This window comes from Colias eurytheme, chromosome 12 (assembly GCF_061535395.1).
Source record: "Colias eurytheme isolate Ceu_HAF_F1 chromosome 12, ilColEury1 Martin Lab GWU primary, whole genome shotgun sequence".
NCBI classification, from domain to species: Eukaryota; Metazoa; Arthropoda; class Insecta; order Lepidoptera; family Pieridae; genus Colias; species Colias eurytheme.
The window spans coordinates 6,731,197-6,753,643 of NC_142991.1; the positions used below are offsets into that span (position 1 = coordinate 6,731,197).

At 38.7% G+C, this 22,447-nt stretch overlaps 1 protein-coding gene across 1 annotated transcript in view; it reads left to right on the forward strand.

The window, feature by feature from the left end:
* The window catches only part of LOC149904112 (zinc finger homeobox protein 4-like), a 43,123-nt gene that overhangs the window by 14,798 nt on the left and 5,878 nt on the right, over positions 1-22,447 (forward strand). Inside the window, exons 2-3 of the mRNA XM_090108300.1 lie at positions 13,671-16,434; positions 19,627-22,322. Coding sequence (XP_089964426.1) covers positions 13,707-16,434; positions 19,627-22,322 — 5,424 coding nt within the window. The 5' untranslated portion in view covers positions 13,671-13,706. The remainder of the gene's footprint in view (positions 1-13,670; positions 16,435-19,626; positions 22,323-22,447) is intronic.

Below are 22,447 nucleotides of genomic sequence, written 5' to 3' on the forward strand. Positions count from 1 at the left end.
ATTCACTTTGCGTCATTACATAGGTTCTATATCTTCTTTTCTGTCCACGTTAGAAATGTCGCTGTCGTGTGGCGTAAATAATTTCTTTCACCCGTTCCGACGTTCATTAGGGGCACATTGTCTCGAACAGATTCTAATGGCGTTACCTTCATAATTTTATTACGGCAATTTGCTTCAATTATGTGAAATACAATCATTCCTGTCACAACGTCGACTCACAAATTATAATTAATAAGCATTAGGTTTTCGTCCTTGGTCGTTAATAGTGCTAATACGTGTATCACAATTATTGGTTACGAAAGCCGGCCACGTACGTCGGTCCGGGCAACACTAATACAGCTTTGATCTTTAGTTAAGTTAACTCTTCAAATTTTTAACACAAACACAGTTCAGATTGGAGTTGTTTATTGCTACATACAGAATCAATTGTACAAACTGCTTCGGGCACTAATATAAGGAAAACGATCCATCGGTTGCGTCAGCAGATTAATTAAACTTCTTACGACCGAGTACGTATTTCCTTTTACGGCCCGAGTAAATTATTTTAATTAGGAGTTTTCTATTTGTCAGACACCTGGTAAAGCCATTTGACATATTACCTGTGCTGTCTCCGACTAACGGTCGGGTGAATGTGGACCTTAATTTATACAAATAAGGTGTAAATTAGTATGATAGTGTTAATTCAGTCGGTCGTTTTATGGAGATGAGCAATTTTCAGGACGATCCCATTGGTCGAGGCGCGTTAACGCGACGATCACGAGTGGTATGTTTTCAAATAGTTGTATCTATAATTTGATAGTCTTTACGTCGTCGCTGACACGTAAATTAAATTATATTATTTGTTTTAGAGAGCTCATGCTAATTTGTTTTTTTGGGTTTAACTACTTCATTATGTACATATTAAACTCAACGATGTTATACAGCCGTAATGGGTTTGATATTTATGCCGACAATGTATTTTATGTTTAAGTGCTTACTTATTTAAACAGAATATTAAATTCAAATTGGTACATCTGTAATCTTAAAGTCGTATTCATTGAATCCATTGAATATATAGCATCGTTTAGGGACAAATGATGAGCCATTTTTTATAAAAACGTCGAAGGCACGGGTATAATACTAAACATTCGTCACCCTTGTTATTCGTGGCTCACTAAAGAATAATTCAAAAATGATGTTTTATTTATCTTTGACAGTTTCATTTGTAAGTTATACGAATAAATTAACAACTTTCTAGAAAATACCTAATAGAATATCATAAGTGGTTTCGCAAACAAAGCCTTGTGTCGGTTCACGTAGCGATTTCCTATTTGGTGGCATACAAATGCCGATAATTAAATTTTGAGAAAAAGTCGCGTCTCCACTTAATAAGTGTGACACGACACGACTTTCTTGCGACACGACAATTAGCATCGGAATGTGTTAATAAATCAAATTTCGAGTCACTAAACAATTTCAAACTGAAATATGAGCTTCTGGAAAATTATCGAAGTGGTTACAATTATAACTAATTTGACATACCTTTTTACTGGCACGTTGTTAAGAAAGATTCTGTGAGAGTCAATAAGTAAATTGTTATTTGCCTATTGCGTATGTTTTAAATTTTAATAGCAGTGGTACTACTGAGGCTTCAATACAAAAAATGTGCCACCAGTGACCGTACACTTTTTGCTTGTTTATTAAGTTTTTTAAAGAATCGTATTATTTGACAACAAAATGAAGAATGTCATGTCACGGCTGCGACGTTGCATCGAGCCCACCCGTAGAAAATGTAAAGTATGGTAACGGTAAAGCTAATTACAAACAACATTCAATCGCATCTCTCACGACATTGATTATAACTATTCGATGGATATACGCAAAAAATGATTCGTGACACATCCAACAAAGAAATATAAAAAGGCTAATACATAAAAAACGTGTTGCTCAACAATTAATTGTTAAATGTCGAATCTATTATATATCTATACATATCTCTTAGTAGCGTCTTCAGCGATCGAGTCGAAATCATTGTCGTTATCGCTCTCGCAGAAGTATCGATGTCGCTTATCGAAACGATTAATTATCGTTTCTCGTTCGAAATTTTTATTTACTTGTACAATGTACAATGTCTGAGCAGAACCAATAAATATACCTTTATCTCGAATGGAAACCAAAAATGTGGGACGATTTCATTTCGATATTACAAAGTACGTGACACCGTAGGGCTGCCAAACTTATGATATCTCTGCAGTTGGCGACAAAAACTGTTCTTATTTAATTCTATCGGCATCAAATCGTGAAAGGTAATTTCATAGTGCATTTTCATTTTGATACGCTTCGCTATTCGGCGTTATTCACTTACCTTGATATATTGTTTTTTGTACAAATTCTTAAAACACTTTAGGCTTTCGAAAATTCTAATTTAATTCTTCGCGTTTCATTTCACAGTTGAATCCAGAGTTCGTGGGAGCAGATGTCGCATTCAATAATCAAAGTATTATGAAACGTTATCCCAATTAGTTCCAAATGCAGCTACGTACACATGCGACATTATCACTATTTTGTCTTATTGTTACGCGAAAATATGAACCCACACGATTTGGGGAATTTGTTATAATCCGCGCCGACCCTATTGTTATGCATTGTATTCACGGGACGGAGGATAATCGAGCTTGGGGGAAATTGGAATGCATCTAACGGAAAGTGGTAATTTGTAATTTTGTATTAATATAATTGATAACAATATTCTATGACGATATTGGTTCAGATTTTCCTCGCTAAATTGAAGTAAGTAGCACGAAGCTTCAAAAGCTCCACATACTCGAGGTTCTCGACGAGATCTCATAAAGTATGCATCTAGTGAGTTTGTGGGATGACAACTCGTGTCATAGTTGTTATTAAAATGATAGTTGAATACACAAAGGTACACGACTCGGGTGGAGTGGATGGTGCGGCTCGCGGAGGTGGGAGTTGTAGTGCGTCGCGTATCGTGTCGGGTACGAGCGAGTTATTAATAATCCGCATTGACGGGCCGCGGGCCGCGCGCCGCACGAGCGACGACCGGCCGCGACGACATTCCATCGCATTGTCCGCTCCGCCCGCGACACTTTTGTCTATTCACGCCGATATATCACCTGCGACGCTTCAATGTGCCCATTATTTACACTAACGATGATCGCTACATCGATTAATTAGTGTAACACTACAGATAAGATAGGGAAAGCGATCGCTTTCAATTTCCTCTCGAGGGGCACTCGGCGTTAAGTGCGCGTTAAGTGCGGACAATCGAAGATAAAACGTACGAGACGAGACTGTCCCTTAATCCGGTGATCGAAGATTGCGTGAAAACGTTTTGTCGTGGGGTGGCCGGTCGCTCGGGCGCTCGGTCGCTGCGTCGCATTGTTTGCTTCCTAATTTGATTGCCACAGATGGACGCGCACACGTGTCCTGCCGATACGTGACCGTCTAATTAAACTTTTCAGATACTTGCGATAAACATTCTTTATCGACACTTTTTCGAGCCAACATCAGTTCTTTTTATTTTTCAACATTATCAATTAACAAATTTGTCAATAACAAAGAAACACTTCATGCATCTTCACCAAGAGCTTTTCTGTAAACCTTAAGTTCAGTTTATTCCGTGTGACATAAACTCGATTTTAAAATACATACGTTAATTTGTCCTGATTAGACGTCAGCACTAAACTGGTAAAAGTACACATTATAGGAGCGGCGCGTACATTCGCACTATCACCGTAACAGCCAAACAGCTGGCCGGCCGCCCGCCTCCCGCCGCCCGCCACACGCGACGCTCCACGCAATATCATAGACTACACGATGTGAGCGGCTTTCAATTGATTGTAATGCGAATGTGTCTTGGACAACTGTGATTCGAGTAACGAACGTCTTCTGGTTTCCATTAGGCGGTTACTGGTCATTCCACTCTGACCTCGCGGTGAGAGAATGTGTCGCCGAGCTAGCTCGCTTCTATATTAACAGCATTATAAGGATATTAGCGAGAATCGCCCGAGGCTTTATACCTATCTATGGCATCGGCCCGGTTAATATGCTTATTATATTGTGTATCGCAAAAAGCGAGGCCGTGTATTTAGCTGTAGGGAGTAATTAATGGAATGAGTCTTATCCTGAGATTTAATCAGCGCCTCTAATTATTGGGTATACGGCATACGGGCACACTTGAATGGGTGCCCTTCGTGATTTGATATGACACTGATACGTTTGCGCTTACTGATAAATGATTAGTTTCATTTGAATACAATTTGCATTTAAAGCGAATTTTAAACGATAACAATATGAGTTTACGGCCGAGCTGCTAATGGATAAATTATAAATGAATATTTATGTTGTTTGATTATATTATTGGAAATATTTTGTCTCTATGTCGGCATTTATTTGACAGTGACATATTATATTTTTAATGAATTAATTCATACATATTTTTACCATTACGCATTGAATTTAGTAGACATAAAAACATAGTTAAGTAGGTATATAATGTTGTTCATTTTATTAAATACAACCAGCCAAATATGTTGAAATGAAACTAAATCACATCACAATCACACACAAAATCACATCACATGGAATTCTAAACAACGCCTGTATTACAATGGCTAATCAATTGTTGCTTATGAATACTTTGAATGAAAATGACTCAGATTAACGAACAAAAATTGGTGAACATGGGCGAGTCAGTTATTTGCATATCAATCTCGATTGACACGCATCATTAGGCTTAATTGCATTTCCCTAAACATTAGATATTCAAATAGACCATGGCGGACGATTGTTACAATTATTTTACAATTAAATGACTAGGATTCAAAACTATTAAGCTAATTTTTACGTGAAACTACTTGATTATAAAAGCTCCTTAATCAATGAACTTTGACATACTAAAGTCATGTAATTTAAATCATCATACCCAAATATTGCAATTTAAGTATGCTCTACGTCTACCAAATTATCATACCTTCTAGTAGTGAATAACTAGGTTATTCACCAAATTGTTAAAACACAACAATAATATAGTTTTAATTTCTAGAAGTTTCCCATCATATTTCACATCGTACATGAACATTTATAAGATCGAGACGAGATCGGAAATGATTAGAAAACTCTTTAATTACGTGAATGCTGGTCAATGCTACCTACATGTCAATTAATGTGAGTTAGTAATTGACGTTTAGTTTCTCAAACGATTATTTAATAACAAGCTGCGATTAGTTATGAAATAATTACACGTGTAGATAAAAAGTAGCTCTTACTAAATTCTATTCTGAGACATTTTTTCTCTGAGATATATTACGAAACATCAGTGTTGGCTTTCTAAAAGTATGCTCAATGTGTACTTAAATTATGACAAACGTTCAAACAGTCGTGCTTTTCAAGTAGTCAATGTAAATAGATATTCATTGCACCACATATCACTTATATTAAGGCCAAAGGGCTACTTAACCCTTATATGTTGTCACTGGGTGCGTGTGAAACTCTAGTTACATTATCATTTGCCACCATACCAGTAAAATATAGTAATTTTCCATTAACACTATGTCGGTTTGTAAGTTTACAATCGAATTATCACAATCATAATGAATAAAAGGAATCATCATATGACTTCATTATGTGACTGTTAAATTAGTTTGGCCTCGTTTCCACATGTCTATTTAATAGCTATGTGACCATACTCAGCCAGTAGACTATAACCTAACTTGGAGCTAAAACACACTTATAATTAAATAAAATGAACTCGACGTATATCATCAGAGCGCAAACCATTAATCACGATCTGAAAGAAATATTCAATACATTATTCAAGTTTCATTGCAATGTGCACTTTTGTCCCCCGGGTAAACGTACCACCAACTGACACAGGAATCTGTTCAAAAGTGTTAAATCGGTTAATATAATGATGATAGATGCCGTCCCGACCAAACAGCCCGCAGCGGGGGTGTTTTACCCCACTATACAAATAAAATATTTTTATTATTAACAACTACCACGTCTCTTTTCAACACACGACCGGCCAATCACGCCGTCCCGTTCACACAATTTAATCGAAATCATATTTCTGTTTTGTCATTATGGTATCACATTTAGAGAGTTCCTCGCTTTTGTCCCGTATTTCGAATCGATGGTTTCTTGTTACAAATGTAACTTTTTTGTTTTCTTTTCGATAAGTCACACTTAAAGAAACGAGAAACCTTCGGAGTGCATTCAACTCATATTTCATATTTGTAAGGCGTTTTGCGAATAAGTCGCCGGTTGCGTTATCTTCGCTACGTGTCGCCATCTATTATCAAGTGGCGAAATGTGTTGGTTCGTTTTTTCTGCTTGTTTACTCATTGTCTATGAATGAGACCGCCGATTCCCATAAAAAGGTGCAACCGTGTCAAAACGGACATTGTTTAAGAACCTAAGACAGGCATACGAGTCTTTCATCAGCGCGGCCTTACCTGTGGGAGTCACAAAAAACGTGGCAGGTAGCCCATTTGTTTGTTATTAATTCTCGCATCGATTTTTTTATCACCGGCCACTTTATACTGTAAGAATATTAATTATAATTATAAACGGGGCTCGTCGCGTTCGTTATATGAGGTGCCTTTAGTTTTGGTCCTAAATTTAAATCTGATCATTTATCATGCGACAATGTCGGTTTTATCTGCTTCGCTTTTTGTAATTTATTATTTTTTATGAATACAGCTTCGGGAGTGGGTGCCTGATGAATTACAACCTTAAGCTTAGCTTACATCATGAGTGCCTTTAAAATATAATTAAATAAAAAATAACTTCCTTCGCGTTATCTTTGGGGTAATGAGGTAATAAAAAGTTATTATAATGTTTAATACGTGTAACAAAAGTATGAAGATTAAGATATTTCTTATCATATATTATAAATAAATTGTATTAAACTAATTAATGGGTTTTGTACGTGTCAATAAAAATAAATGCGCAGTCGCAAGAGACAGGTCGACGGCAAATTATCAAGAAACGCCCGCGCACGCTTTCTGAACACACTAAATGTAAGAATAATACTTAACTGCAATGGCTGATGTTACTTGTTATACCCACCTACCTCTATACAGAACCTACAATTTAACTATACATACCACATTATGTAAACATACTAGACTTGTTCATTATTTATATCCATCCACGATTAATGTTAGATTTTTGCGATACAATTTATCCATTTTAAGCATTAGACATGGTCACAGAGCTACGCCTTCAATTAATATCAGCAAAAGTATTGTTTAAAGTCAAGGCTGATAGGGCTTCGATACAAATTCGTCACGAACACGATTTAAATATCGTGATAATATAAACAATAGTGAGGTCATCTTCGACTTTTGGCAACACTTTCAAATTAAATAGATGTCTATTTCTGTCGCGACTTGAAGTATGAAAAGTGCAACTGTAACTTATAAAAAAGTTAATAGGTAGGTACCTTGTTTATTTTCATACAATATATGAGATAACAGCACAAGGAAATACTTATAATATTTCATTTTAAATTATTTGCTACATAATTTGTTAATACCATTTAACAAGAATCAACAATCTCATATTATTATTCATCTACTTTGAAAGTACAATCACAAATAAGCATTGTGAGCAGATATTTATTTGATCGTAGCGTGGAATAGAGCAATTATCTGTGGCCATACTCAAATGACCAATCACGTTTAGTGGCTGTTACGGAAGCAAAGCTATGTTAATCGATTTTACCGCTCTTTCCAAGAAATTAATATAAACAAAGTTAATAAAGCACTTTTTGTCCGATAAAAATAAACTGTATCCAATTTATATTAACTACTGCATTTTTTCATCGTTTTATTCGACGCCCTTTTTCTATCGAACAATTAGAATTTAACGCGTGAAGACAAAATCTCTTACGATTTAATAAAAGGCGTTATGCTTCCTTATATACTCGCTTCACTATGTATAGTAAATTTTATGAACAATATAAGAATAAACGAATCCAACCACGAACGAAATAAAAGCCAAATCTCTCGGCACTCATAAAAACATTTGGCAACAATGGAGTCGTAGAAGCCGCTAATAAAACACTTGCGCTGTACCATCATGTGTGAATTCATGAAAAACGCTTAGATCCCGGCATATAAATAAAAGATGGTTGAAGTTCGCGTCTCAAATTGAATATTAGATTGAAATTACGCGCTCGAGCGGGTCTCCTTCGCCTTTTGTTGTTCCAGTGATACATAGAGCGCGCGCGCATACAAACACGGCAATGGGAATTTTAAATTAGCATTCTTTTTGTATTCCGCGCCACCCCAACCTACCCTCACCCTACGTCTTAATAATATGGAGAAATTGAGTTGCTATACACCCTTTAGGAGGCGCGGGTGCACGGCACACCTCACGGAGGCTTTGTAATTGAATTTGGATATTCTCCCGGATATAACGACAGCTAGTTTTGAGGATGAATAAAATTGTGGCGGCGTATTCGATATGACTGTGACAATATCGTCTGTTGTTGCGGTAATCTTTCGTTTATGTATGAGTCAAGTAAGGTCAGGTCTTTTTAAGTATATATGACTAACTGGTACCTACTACCTACTTTAAAAACGGTTTGTGTTACAAGATTTCTTCTGGTATGTAAAATGGATGTCCCTCAACAAATGAAAGGTCAAAATAATGTTTGGATAAACACCTAAATGAAGCCTAAAATAGGTTCTATTAATCCAATCAGTGTTCCGAGAAACAACGATAGCATGATTCTGATATGTAATTACTGAACGCTATTAACGTCGTCCGTACAAACATGGCCGCTGATTGCTGGTTTCGTTTTAATTGCGCACACGCAGCTCGATGGAACACGGATTTGAAGTATCGTGGATATCGTGAGAATCTTAATTGCTATTGATTTTAGGTAACCTCATTAGAGGTTAACAATTGGTCTATAATTATTGCTGAGACCTGAAATTACGCGCACATAAGTGATTTGGATGCTTCAAGATCGATGTGGGAGGCTAAAATTAAATGGTAACGACTAGCATGGGTAACATTTGTTTTAAAATGAAATTTAAATGTTGTTATTCGTTTTGCAAAAAGACACAAATCAAATATAAACTATTATGAACATTTTCTTTATTTCCCACATTTTCATTTCCACGATCAAACAATTCCTCATTAATATATATAACAACTTCCAATATTACCTATACCTCTATTAAAGTTAATATTTATTCCATTACAGTCACATATAATTACAAGAAAAGTAATTTCATATTGAAATTTGATTAACCCACACCGAGAGCCACATAATTACGCTATGGAAAAAACACAATCATTGAAATTATCATTAATGACACATTCTGGAGACTGGTTCGGCGTCACGCTCATCTCACAGAAATGTGATTAAAACTAATTCGTGGTCTACCAAATTATAGTGGTTGATCAGTGGATGTCGCCACGGCTTCGGCGCCGACTGAACCAAAAACCGCACGTCATTGTTTTTTGTACTCCAGCCCCGGCCCCGGGCGCCGTAGGATCCCACCTCGCCACTAATTAATTATTTCACATGTATCGATCATTAATTACGATCGACCGACCGTCCGATATCCACCCGTTATCTTTTAATGACGCTCCGCAATTTGTCGATCGTAATTATCCCACAAATCACATACAAAAATGGAATATAATGATTTGAAATATTAACACGATCGAAACATTATCCGGCGCGGGCATTAATAGCAGAAAGCATCGAGATCGAATCAATCTTAATCTCGTACGAAACGTAATCCAGATTTATTTATGACGGAACGTGTGTGCTATTATGCTCGTCTGCGGCAATTTGCTTCAGAAATTGTCTTAATCGGCCGCTCAAGGGACTATTTATGTATAATTATTTCCAAATTCGACGCTGCGTTTGATGCCTTTCCGCTCTCTTTGAGGTGGTTCGACAAAAAAGTCATCTGTTGTAACAATTAAGCCTCTAAAAAATAGAAATAAGTATCGAAGGGTCCGCAATAATTACAGCTAAAATTGACGGTTCCTAAGAGCACATGGTCTGAGTGGCGCCTGCTAGGTTACCTGCAGCATCATGCAAAGGTATACAGGTTAAAGATATTAGAATTGCTCCTATATTTATTTTGTTAATGAATGAATGAAAATTTGGTTATCGTACAAAATATAAAACGCCAACAAGTATAAAACATTAATATGATATAACTAGACACTACTCTACATGAATACTTAAGTACCTACTTTAGATTCATACAAATAAATACTATTAGATATTGGTTTCTAATAAACAAGATAAATAGTTTACGAGGCTTTTCCATGATTTTAACTAGAGTAACGTCGAACGACAGCCGACAGGCGCCTCACACAATTAGCTTCGAAAGCAAATAAATCATAAAATCATCTTCTTTATGATTCGATCTCATTTAGATGATTACTCGGTTCGCTCACGTTCTAAGCCTTGTTATTTATTTGTGGGTTTTCCTTCTAAATATACGCCGGCTTTAATTAAAATGACAAATTAATGGGAAAGTTAAATTAGAATCGCTAATTGACTTACAAGATTCGCATTTCACATACGTCGCGCGGTATAAGAACGGATCGTCTTTCGCAATTTTACAGTCGCTTTGTTTTAATTATACCTTTCTCATTGGATTATTTAATTAAATTGTCGTCTAGTTTGTTCTATAGGATAATAGGTATTATGTTTAATGCTCAAGCACTAGTAATGCTTGCAAATTGAATTTTGTTGTTACTTTGTTGCAAGTATATCACTTTAGCGTAGGTGTACTAAAATTAACGTTTTCTTAGTTTTATATGGTTTAGAAACTTGTGTAGCATAAATAGGAAATGAAAATCTACAAATTTTAGTATTTTGCATTCTAATTTACCTATACTTAAACACAAAAACAACTAAATCTTATATATTTACATAGTTATTTTCACGAACAAGCGTTGCAGCTATAACCATTACTTCGCTGTAAAAAGAGCAATTTGATGCAAGTTCAAATCCATTACGATTTAATGAAGGTTTAAAGTTAAGCACTAACGGTGGACAAAGTCGGATCGAGCCTTACCATGTTCTACTCGATCGTTCCCACGTCTAACAAGACTACCTTCATTACGTACATCTTACATGCATTCCACACACTTATGAAAGCATTAAACCGTCTTCAATATAATGTTAGTTATATTAAAACTGATATTTGTATCCAATTTTATGCTGGTAAACGTGGTTTAAGTTTTTCTTAAATAGTTCAAGTTTTGGTTAAAGAACATAAGTTTTTTACTTTGTTCGCAATGTATACGCAGTACGATATTCATCTCAATTTTTATTTTTATTAGTATGAATTCTATCATTCTATTTGCCATTTCTCATATTGTACCTGTGTCGTATTTGATTTTCAAATCAAGCAACAAACGAATTTCATAAATTTCCCCCCACACCAGCATGAATTATTTATGATAATAACAGCTACGACATTAAGGAAAGTGGTAAGCGCAGCGATTGTCGTGGTTTCTAATAAACAGTAAATTCTTATTCGAAAGTGATCCATGGATCACGAACTGCATTTAGACCGAACATTAATGAGTCCTTTCATTACTCAAGTTACTTTATCAAGTCTGAAAGTATTTTCTTCTTAATACTTTATAAATATTTTGTGTATCGGTTACCTTTCGGATTCAACTGCCTAATTAATTCGTTTATTAATCACGTCCTCATAAAATTTTAAAAGCCATTATGACTGATAGCAATTATTGTAGTCAGTTCCGATGCGGGCAGTGTGTCTGCACGCGTGTGTGTGTGTTAATACCTAGTCATGCAAAAACACGCATGTGTGCATCGGAACAAATATTTCCGTCGTATTTTTCTCACGCTCACATGCACACAATTTGCGCTGACACTGTATGTGTGAGTGTTTATTGGGAATTAGTTCTGCTGCTTACATCAGGGCATCGGTGGTAATTGACGACACCACTGATTGTTAGCGTTACGATGGGAATCCCTGCACGTGCGTCCTCATTAAACATTAACCTTATTGAGTGCCACTTTAGAACACCATTTGCAAAACACAAATTATAGCCGCATCTATTTGCCTCTTATAATTTCGCGTTTGTTTTATTTTAATGACACAGCTCCGTGCGAATGGGCGTTCTTATTCAATGTAAAGTAATATTTTATGCATCGCCTTTCTTATTAGAAAGCGTTAACTCTTGAACGTAAATACAAATAGAGTTTCATTCTTTAGTTGGAAAAATTGAGTCATAAGAAATCATGTGTTTTAGAGCGTTCACCTCTCTAATTACCGGTTCTTTGCATAATTTCCATACACATTAGCACTGCAAAATTATCTACAAATTGCTGCCTCCGCGAAATGCTGGATAATTACAATTGTAATTAAAGCCTTTTACAATATCAACTAATGGCGATGCTGTACAAAATGACATTTTAATTGCGCATTATAGAAAAAAACTGAAGTTAATAATTTGTTTGAATTATTCGTTTCCAAGCAGAAACCCGTAATCAGGACGGCGAACACGTCAATTGGATCCCAGGACAAGGCATTTCTTTCACACAGAATAACTGTCGTTTAAGTAAATATTGACTTTATCGAATTCTGGTGTAATATAATTTATCGCACAATCATTCTCAAGGGCTGTACTCGACCGTTAGCTAAGCAAACATACAAATAGGCGCGGTTCTGTCCACACACGAAAAAATATCAAGGTCTTTTAATTGTTAAAAATGTCTAATTTAAATGAATAGTTTATCAATATTAAACATCCGGTGTAAGGTTAGAAATATGATTAATTTTAACACATTATCGTTAACATCCTGGTATTATTCACTCATTAGTCAGTGATTAGAGACTCGCAAATCTAATTTATTAGTAATGCTAAATAAGTAGAAATAACCGTGGCTGTGATCGACATCAAAAGTGAATTATGTATTGTGAGTGGTTAGAAAAATAATATTTAAAAGTGAACTCAATACCTTAATAAATAGTAAATAATAATGTCATCCCAGGTAATATTTTATATCATCAATTATTTTGTGTCAAACGTCAATCCAGCGATTAGTTATCTTAAGTCTGTCAACTAAATAAATAAGTAAAAATACTTATAATATTCATGCCTTCGTTAGGCGGGCGTATGTGAGACACAGTTATCAATGATAACGTTGTAGATAACGAAGATGACGGCTTAATCTCAATTTTTAACAAATTTTAGTAGGTATTACTCAATCTATTTCGAGAATTAAATTTATATAGCATTTATGAATTTTGACTTTACAGTGTACGCCAGAAGGATCACTATCGTATAAAATCTCGTATCATGATCTATATGTGTTTGTTTACCGAGTTCCAAGACCATTGGTTGCTTAATTGTAATAGTGTCGCCGTTGACAGGATTGACGGGCTGTCATTTGGATAAATGATGGCATTTGTTTGCGTAAATATCGGATAGATAAGGGCCGATTATCGTGTATTTTAATTTAAATATTTAAAATGTTTATTAGGAATAGCTTCGTATGTCGCAGTAGACATATCAACTTGATTACAATCTAAAATAATATCAGCCTTATAACTTTAATATTATAATTTGATTCTTATCACAAGGGGTGTATTTATAGTAAAAAGTAAGTAAAAATTTAACATAGTATTTATGAATTGTTTCAGGAGAGCATGTGATGCCGGCCCTTGACGCCCGGCGCCATGCCCACGCCGCTGCAGCCCGGCGGCCCCGCTAGCGGCCCGCCTCCGGAGCGCAAGCGGCGCCGCAAACGCGACGACCCGCAGAGTTCAGCATCGCTCGAGCCAGACGACGACGACGGCAACATGAGCCCCGAGGAGGAACCTAGAAACGTGCCGGCAGCCCCGGCAGCGCCCACTCCGGCCCCGTCCTCTGCTCCCGCGCCCACTTCGCCGCCCGCTGCCCCGGATGCCGTAGATCTTACCTCGCGACGTGACTCACCGCTCCTCTCCTCTGATGTTGAACATTTTGACGGCAAGATAGTTTACAATCCTGACGGCTCCGCTTACATCATCGAGGACCCTGAACTATCGGAGGGTGAAACGAGCTTGTCGGATCTACCTAAAATAGAACCGGGCTGCATCGTCGATAGCAGAGACAGCAACGTCGTCGAGAGACAACTTGACTTTCCTCAGATTGCGAGTGCTTTTTATGTTTCAAGAAACCCTTCTTTATACGGTGCGCTTTATGGAAGACTGGCTGCTGAAAGAGCGAGAGCGAGACCTGACGCGCCTGTTATGCATAGTTATCGAGTGTTCAGTTTTCGTGGAGGAAAAGAGACTCCGAGACCCCAGTCTCCAACCCCTGAGTGTCCTATTAGTGTACCAGTTAAACCAATTCTAATGTGTTTTATATGTAAACTAAGCTTTGGCTACGCGAAGTCGTTTGTAGCGCATGCACAGTCAGACCATAGTTTATCATTACTTGATACAGAACGAGATGCATTATCGAGGGAAAATGCATCTGCCATCATTCAGTGCGTCGGAAAAGACAAAGAACCACTAGTCTCATTCTTAGAACCTGTAGGTGCTGCTGCACCACCACGTGCTTCCGTGTCTGGTAGCCCTGCAAATATGTCAGAATTATCGAGTCCATCAGTAGATAAAAGGCTAGACCTTATGACACCGGATAGAGAAAACGACAATATGTTACCTAATGGATCATGCGATGACAGAAGACCTAGCCCGCCTGCGTGGAGACCACCTAGATCAATGGCTGAATCTCTGATGCCACAACATTCATTGATTTCAGTAGCTCATCCTCATACTATTAACGCGTCAGTACAACCACGTGGAAGTCCAAATTCATCTCCACCATTCCAAGCAGCCCCACCAGCTTTCCTGTCGGGCACTACAATAGGAGTATGCCCAGACCATTTAGGTGGAAGGCCGTCAGGTGCTGATTGCCCAAAATGCGAGCTTATTTTAAATTCTGGTAGATTAGGTGGACCACTAGCTGGTATGCACAGTCGAAACTCATGTAAAACACTCAAATGTCCGAAGTGCAACTGGCATTACAAATATCAAGAAACATTGGAAATTCATATGAAAGAGAAACATCCCGAAGCAGAGACAAGTTGTATTTACTGCATTGCAGGACAACCTCATCCACGGTTAGCAAGAGGTGAGACGTACACTTGTGGATACAAACCTTACAGATGTGAAGTGTGTAACTACTCGACTACGACAAAAGGTAACCTAAGCATACATATGCAGTCGGATAAACATCTTAATAATATGCAAGAGTTACAAAATGGTGGCAATCCTGGAGAAAGCAACTTACCTCCATCACAACATACACCACCAGGTGTGCATAAACCACCATTACCACATCACTCACCTTTAGGACAAAAACCAAAGCCAACGTTCAGATGTGACGTCTGCAACTACGAGACTAATGTAGCAAGAAATTTGAGGATACACATGACTTCTGAAAAACATACGCATAACATGCTTGTCCTACAACAAAATGTGAAGCATATGCAGACTTTATCGGCTCTACATCATAGACAACAGAGTCAACAACAACTAGAAAGCCTTTTGCATTTCCATGGGGGAGATGCTCCACCACCAAACCCAGAAGCAGCATTAGCCGATATGGCATACAATCAAGCGCTTATGATTCAGCTGATGACCGGCGGACCTGGACCATCTCCACCTGAACTTGGCGCACATTTAGACGTGGGTCTCAACCCTGACGCCATGGAACCACCACCAGAACCAGCCGACCCTGAACCCGAAAGGACTTTCCATTGTTGTATATGTAACTGTTTCTCCACCGATTCCTTGGAAGCCTTGGGTCACCACTTAGCTCAAGACCGCACCAAGATAAGAGAGCAAGAAATTCTGGCGCTAGTCGCTGGTCATTACGTTTGCAAATTATGCACATACAAAACAAACTTGAAAGCAAACTTCCAACTGCATTGCAAAACAGACAAACATCTACAAAGGCTACAACATGTTAACCATGTGAAAGAAGGTGGACCTCGAAATGAGTGGAAATTGAAATTTTGCGGTGGTGTCGGAACTGGTGGTGCAGGTGTAGGTGGTGTGCAAGTGAGATGCTGCGCGTGTGATTACTATACGAATTCGGCGCATAAACTACAACTACACGCAGCTGGTGCTCGCCACGAGGCAGCCACGCTGTTGCTAAGACATGTTCGAGACTGTGCATCAAGAATACCACGTGATCGCCCTCGAGTGTACCGTTGTGGTTTGTGCGGTTTCGGAGCCCCACATCGCCTACCACTCTTACAGCATGTGCGCTCCGTCAAACATCTGCAAATGGAACAAATCCATCAACTTCAACGTCGGTCAGAAGGCAAGGATCCCACACCAGACGTGGCTGAACTCTTCCAAGTCATACCTCAGCCACCGGAGTTACCCAGTCCATTCGATCAACAAGAAAATGGTAAGTTAATAATGTATTCTATACTTAGTTGATTATAAAATAAATTAAGCATGAAAAATTCAAACGAGTTTCTTAAAAAAGAATTGTTTTAAATAATCGTGAATAAATTCCATATAGGTTCCCATAAAATTAAAAGAAAAAAACATGTTTAATTTAGTGTTAATAAGGAAACTGCTCCGCGTTCGTCACTAATATTTTTCCAAGCATGACAAACCTATTGTTACTGTACTGCACACTTCCTCGAGTTATTGTCTCTTTAAGTAACAAGTCTTAATGATACTTAAAACTAAGAAACGAATATAAGAACAAACATTTACAAAAGGTTTAGAAAAAAATAAAATGCAATTAGTTGCGCGTGCGCCACTTCGTGAATAATTTTTTCACTTGTCACTAGATGTCGCTTATGCAACACTTTTCGTGAGCATAACATTGTTATTTATAACTATTATACTTAACATATTTTGCAATATTTTATACTATAAACCGTGAAAATTCCATTAAAATTAATGTAACTAGAACCATTACCGGTGTTCATATCGATAAAATAATACTGAACCGACTTATGAATGTGATTTCGAAACGTCACTATCGGTTTCCAATTTAAAACGATTCGTTCCTTAATCAATTTTGTTTTGCGTTTTTTACAAACTTCTCACTTTTGATCGAGTTAAATAACAAAAGTTTTCTTTTTTACGCACCAAGTTTTCGGCGAAATAAGGTGTTTAACATAACGTACGTTCTATTATCGGCATCGAAGGCTTCATTAACGGGGGACGCGTGACCGACGCGTCGTGTTCGAGCCGAGTCGCGACCATTTAAAGCGATGAGTATTTAGCGAGGAATTCGTAATTACTATAATGAGATAATTACACACGGACAAAATTTAATTTGAAGCGCACAATATTAGAACAGGTTTCTTTAATAACGTACGCCTTACACGGTGTCGCCACAGTCGGGCTGCGCCATTGGTCGGAAGCGACTCCGCCCCGCGAGCGAGGGAGACGACGAGAAGATTTGAATCGAGAACGCGAATTTTCCATAAGTACCGCACGCGGGACAATGACTCGCATTACGTATGTGGCCGTCGCGCATTAAGAATGATTGCCCCCTTGTGATGAGGCTGCTACATCATCTTACAATGTCGCCGGCCGCATTGCCCGCTGATGTTTATGGCCACGGTGAAATACAATAAACTGCGAGAGAAATGTGGAGGCGAAAGAAATCCGACTTACACCATTGTGTCCCTCATATTTATGCTTATTACTTATTTTCACCTTACCGAGTAGACACTTTAAACGATTGACGTCCATAAATTTAACTCTCCCTTTTTTGAACCTCGACACACTAATTGGACGAAAAATTTGTCGAAATTGTAAATAAGTCTTCGCTTTATCGATATGGTTATTATCAAAGAAGACACTAAATTAAATTCAACACATTATTAACACAATATCGTGTAAGTAATAGAATTTAATTTTATGCTGACATCGTTAAAAAATTCGTTTGACTTAAATACGTCGTATTACTAGGTATGTTGCTTTTGAAGTCATTAATTTATTATTTGGAAGTTGACGGCAAAATAAATTCTTCAATATTTTACTCAATACAATTCTATTAAATTAATTTCGCAGGCCCCAATTCAAATTGCGACATACACTGTTTAAGCTTATTGTATTCCAGACGCCACATTGTAAAAATCCTGACCCAAATCTCACAAAACAAAGCACATACTGCACAATACTTACTTTACGACGCCATAACGATGTGGTGTTTCCTTAGAAAAGACCCTTTGTCCATTGACAAAAAGCGTTGGAGATCGCATTTATGCAGACATGGTCCCTTTACCTGGCCATTGTTCTATGCTCCTACCAGACTGTCGGACGACGATTTTACGTCATAAATAATTACATTCACTGGTCACTCCAGTCCACGATTAGGGTCAGTCTCTTTGATTATTATTACGCGTTCGGATTTACTTATCCCTCTCCCCTTCATTAGATGTAACGGTTACAACTGCTTAAAACTATGAAACGAGTTCCACAAGGGACCGGCTGCTTTCAGCTGCGCTGGACTGTGAGATAATTTCCAGTTTTAATTAATTGTAAATATCGCCCCTTACTTGTTCCCTGTAAGATTTATCTTTGCAAGCTATTCGTTTAAAGTTTGGTCTTCGAATTTTAATAATCGAACAGATTTTATGAATTTACAAACAGTTCCTCAGTCCATCTCCCTATAAAAAAATCCCATTGTCTTGGTGTCAAAATAAAATGTCCTTATTTTATGATCATGGGTTTCATTCCCACAAAAAGTATTATCTTAATCTGTGACGGAGTTCGCCTTATCACATATTTGGCGTGAAAAAATATGATGTGTCGTGATCATTTCACACATTCAAGTCGCATTCGGATGTCGCTTTTATGGTAAACTGTACATTTATCGATAGTCAGTCTCAGTTTTTATCTAACAATGGAAATATCGGTTGCTCATCTAATAAAGTATAATTGTAACGTTATATTAACGAATCTTTCCGCTCTTCGCATCGGTCGTTTCTTTCACCTTCCTTATTTAAGCGTAAACAATACGGACCTTCTTTCACACGCTGCCGCGGACGTATCCCTGGTCAAATAATAAATACCCTTACATATTCTCTTAGTAGCTGTACATCTCTCTCGCACTCATTGTCACATCCACATACGATCTGCCGAATGCATTTGATCTGACGCGAAGCGAAATATTCGAACCTTTTGTAATAATGAACAATGATTGTTTGCCCGTCCTGTATCTCCTTTGTGTGCAAAATTACAATATACTTGTTACGTTAGTATTAATGCGTCTGAGAATGTGTGCGTTCAGGATGGATAGAGCAATACCTTTGTCTTGCTGGGACGACGCAAACAAAACGAGTCTTACTAATAATATAAAGGAGAAGAATTTTATTTTTAACTTCAATTCAGAATAGTAACAAACGCTCGCACCGAACAATAGTTAGCTTCATTTATAAAAATAATCTTTTTTGTAGATAAATCTCACGTAGACGTAGGTAGACATTGTTAACATGTTCAGATTACCGATTACTATCCATTCGGTTTGCACATTCCGCAGAGGAAAGTTCGTGGTATACGCCCACGCGTACATGCCGTGCTCTAGTGACACGATACATATAATAATCGTTGTTATTTATCTTGTCAACAGATACTAAGGAGCCCATTGATCAGAAACCTGAGTTGACCCAAGAACAAAAGATGTTGAGATTTTTGGAACAACATCAGCAGCAGCAACATCAACAACAGCAACAGCTTTCGCAGCAATCAATGCAACAAACTTCCAGTGAGAAAGACGAAGAAGAGGTTACGGGATCTCACCCATGTCCGTATTGCAATTTTAGTTGTGATAGTGAAAGCAAACTTCACGCTCATGTTAATTCTATGCATAGTGATACAGCGCGGCATTTCATTTGTCCTTTATGCCAAGACGCCTTCAAGGACCGACCCGCGCTCGAGCGACATGTAATGCAAATCCATTCCGTGAACTCTGAAGGTCTACAACGCCTTCTACTCTTAGTAGACCAAAGCCATTGGTTGAATGGCGGTGCGCAAGCGCAACGAGAAGATTCAAGACAAGGCGATGAAGAACGCGAGATTTCATCTCCACGCTCAGAGGGCAGTGTGGACGGAGAGACAGAAAGATGCTCGACTTGTAACAGAACATTCCGCAACGTCGACGAACTTTGTCATCATCAAAATGAGTCAGGCCATTTAGAATTAAAACAAACACCGCAAGGTCCCGGTTACGTTTGTTGGAAGAAAGGATGTAATCGTTACTTTGAAGCGGCTCATGCCCTACAGAATCACTTTAAAGAAGCTCATGCGCGCAATTCTATTGCAAACATGTCGGTATCGGAGAAACACGTTTACAAGTACCGTTGTAATCAATGTAGTCTCGCATTCAAAACAGTTGAAAAGCTTCAATTGCATTCACAATATCATGTTATACGCGACGCTACTAAATGTGTTTTGTGTGGACGCAGCTTTAGATCAATACTGGCGCTCCAAAAACACGTGGAGACTTCACACCCTGAACTGTCTGAAGATGAATTATCTGCATTCAAGCGAAGCTTGGCGTCAAATCCCCTATTGCAATCAAGCCAGGGTACAGCTTTAGACCCAGCTACTGCAGATTTATTGCGAAAAGAAGCGTTGAGAACACCAGATGATGACATGGGAGAAATGGAAGACAGAGATTCAAGTGCCACCGCTGCTGACGAGTCCGGTCACAATGACGCTGAAAATTCAGATGATTCCATAATTTACAAAGATCAACAATTCTTAGAAGATTACTTGAACTCGCAAGCTATGGCTGAAGATTCTTATAATGATCCAAACAGAAAATATAAATGTCACCGATGTAAAGTTGCATTTACAAGGCAATCTTATCTAACCGCACATAATAAGACGCTCTTACATCGAAAAGGTGAAAAATTAACATATCCTATGGAAAAATACTTGGATCCTAACAGACCGTTCAAATGTGACGTATGCAAAGAATCATTCACACAGAAAAATATCTTATTGGTTCATTATAACAGTGTCAGTCATTTACACAAATTGAAACGGGCCATGCAAGAACAACAGAACAATAACAATCCGCCCGTTTCACCAGGCGCGGGAACAGCGCCATCGAATTTAACTCTCACTCCAAAAAGTACATCGAGCGAAGAGGATGACCGTAAACGATATAAATGCAACATATGCAAAGTGGCTTATACGCAAGGCAGCACGTTAGATATTCATATGCGATCTGTTTTGCATCAAACACGTGCCGGAAAGTTGCAAGAGCTCGCCGCTGCGGGCCACGTCGACTTGACACGGCCTTTAGTAGAGCAGCCGGATAGAAACGACCCCGCCAAAATTTTACAAGACGTATTGTCGCCAAAAAATACATCCCCTTCATCTACGAGCAGCGGGGGGCCGCGCTCCTCGCCCCCCGCTCGCCCAGGTAGCCCTCGGTCCCCACGGGCAGGTAGCGCCTCGTGCGAGCGATGCCACGCGTCATTCCCGACTGGGGAGCTACTCGACGCACATCGCGCTACTTTATGTCCGTTTGGCGATGCGCGGGCGCACTCGCCACTTGGAGACGCAGAAGCAGCCGCTCTCGACGAGATGGTAGCGAAGGGCAATCCGCCCAAAAGGAACTCGCAAATGTATAAGCAACTTTTAGAAACGTTCGGCTTCGACCTCGTGATGCAGTACAATGAGAATCAGCGCCGCAAGTTGCAAGAGGAACGTGAGATGGCGCGGGCGCCGAGCCCGCCGCCTCCGCCGCCCGAAGAGAAGCCCCCGGACAGTGAAAACAAATCGACGTGTCAACATTGTAATAAGGAGTTCTCTAGTGTGTTCGTTTTAAAGACTCATTGTGAAGAAGTGCATAAAGATAAAGTTCCGCTCGAGTTTTTGGAACAGTTCGCGGAGCAATTTAAATCTGAATATGAGAGGAAATCGGGTGCGCCGAACTCGCCGCGGGCCGCATCACCTGCGCCGCAAGGCGACCGCTCGCCTTCACCCCGTGGTGACAGCAATGGCAACTACAACGAGAACGCGAACGGCTCTGGTGAAGCGCAGGCTGGAGCTTTGCTCGCCGCACAAGTGCAAGAGATGCAGGCGGCACTCAACATGCTGCAATTGCAACAGCAGCTCGGACAACTGCATCCCATGGTGGCCCAGATGCTCTCGCTGGGGCTGCCTCTCGGCTTGAACGTCGGGGCCCTCGCAGCGATGAACCTGCAGCCTCCCTTGGTGCCGCTCATGCTGCCGCCACCACCATTCGACGCAATGCCGTTTTCGCATGACGCCCAATTAAAACAACAACAATTAATCCAACAACAACAACAGGTAAGATTTTTGCAATATGTATCAATAATTATTAATTATTAACATTTCATGATTATACCTACTTTAATATTTTCAAGTATTTTGAATATATATCTACTAAAATATTTATTACTCTAATGGCATAT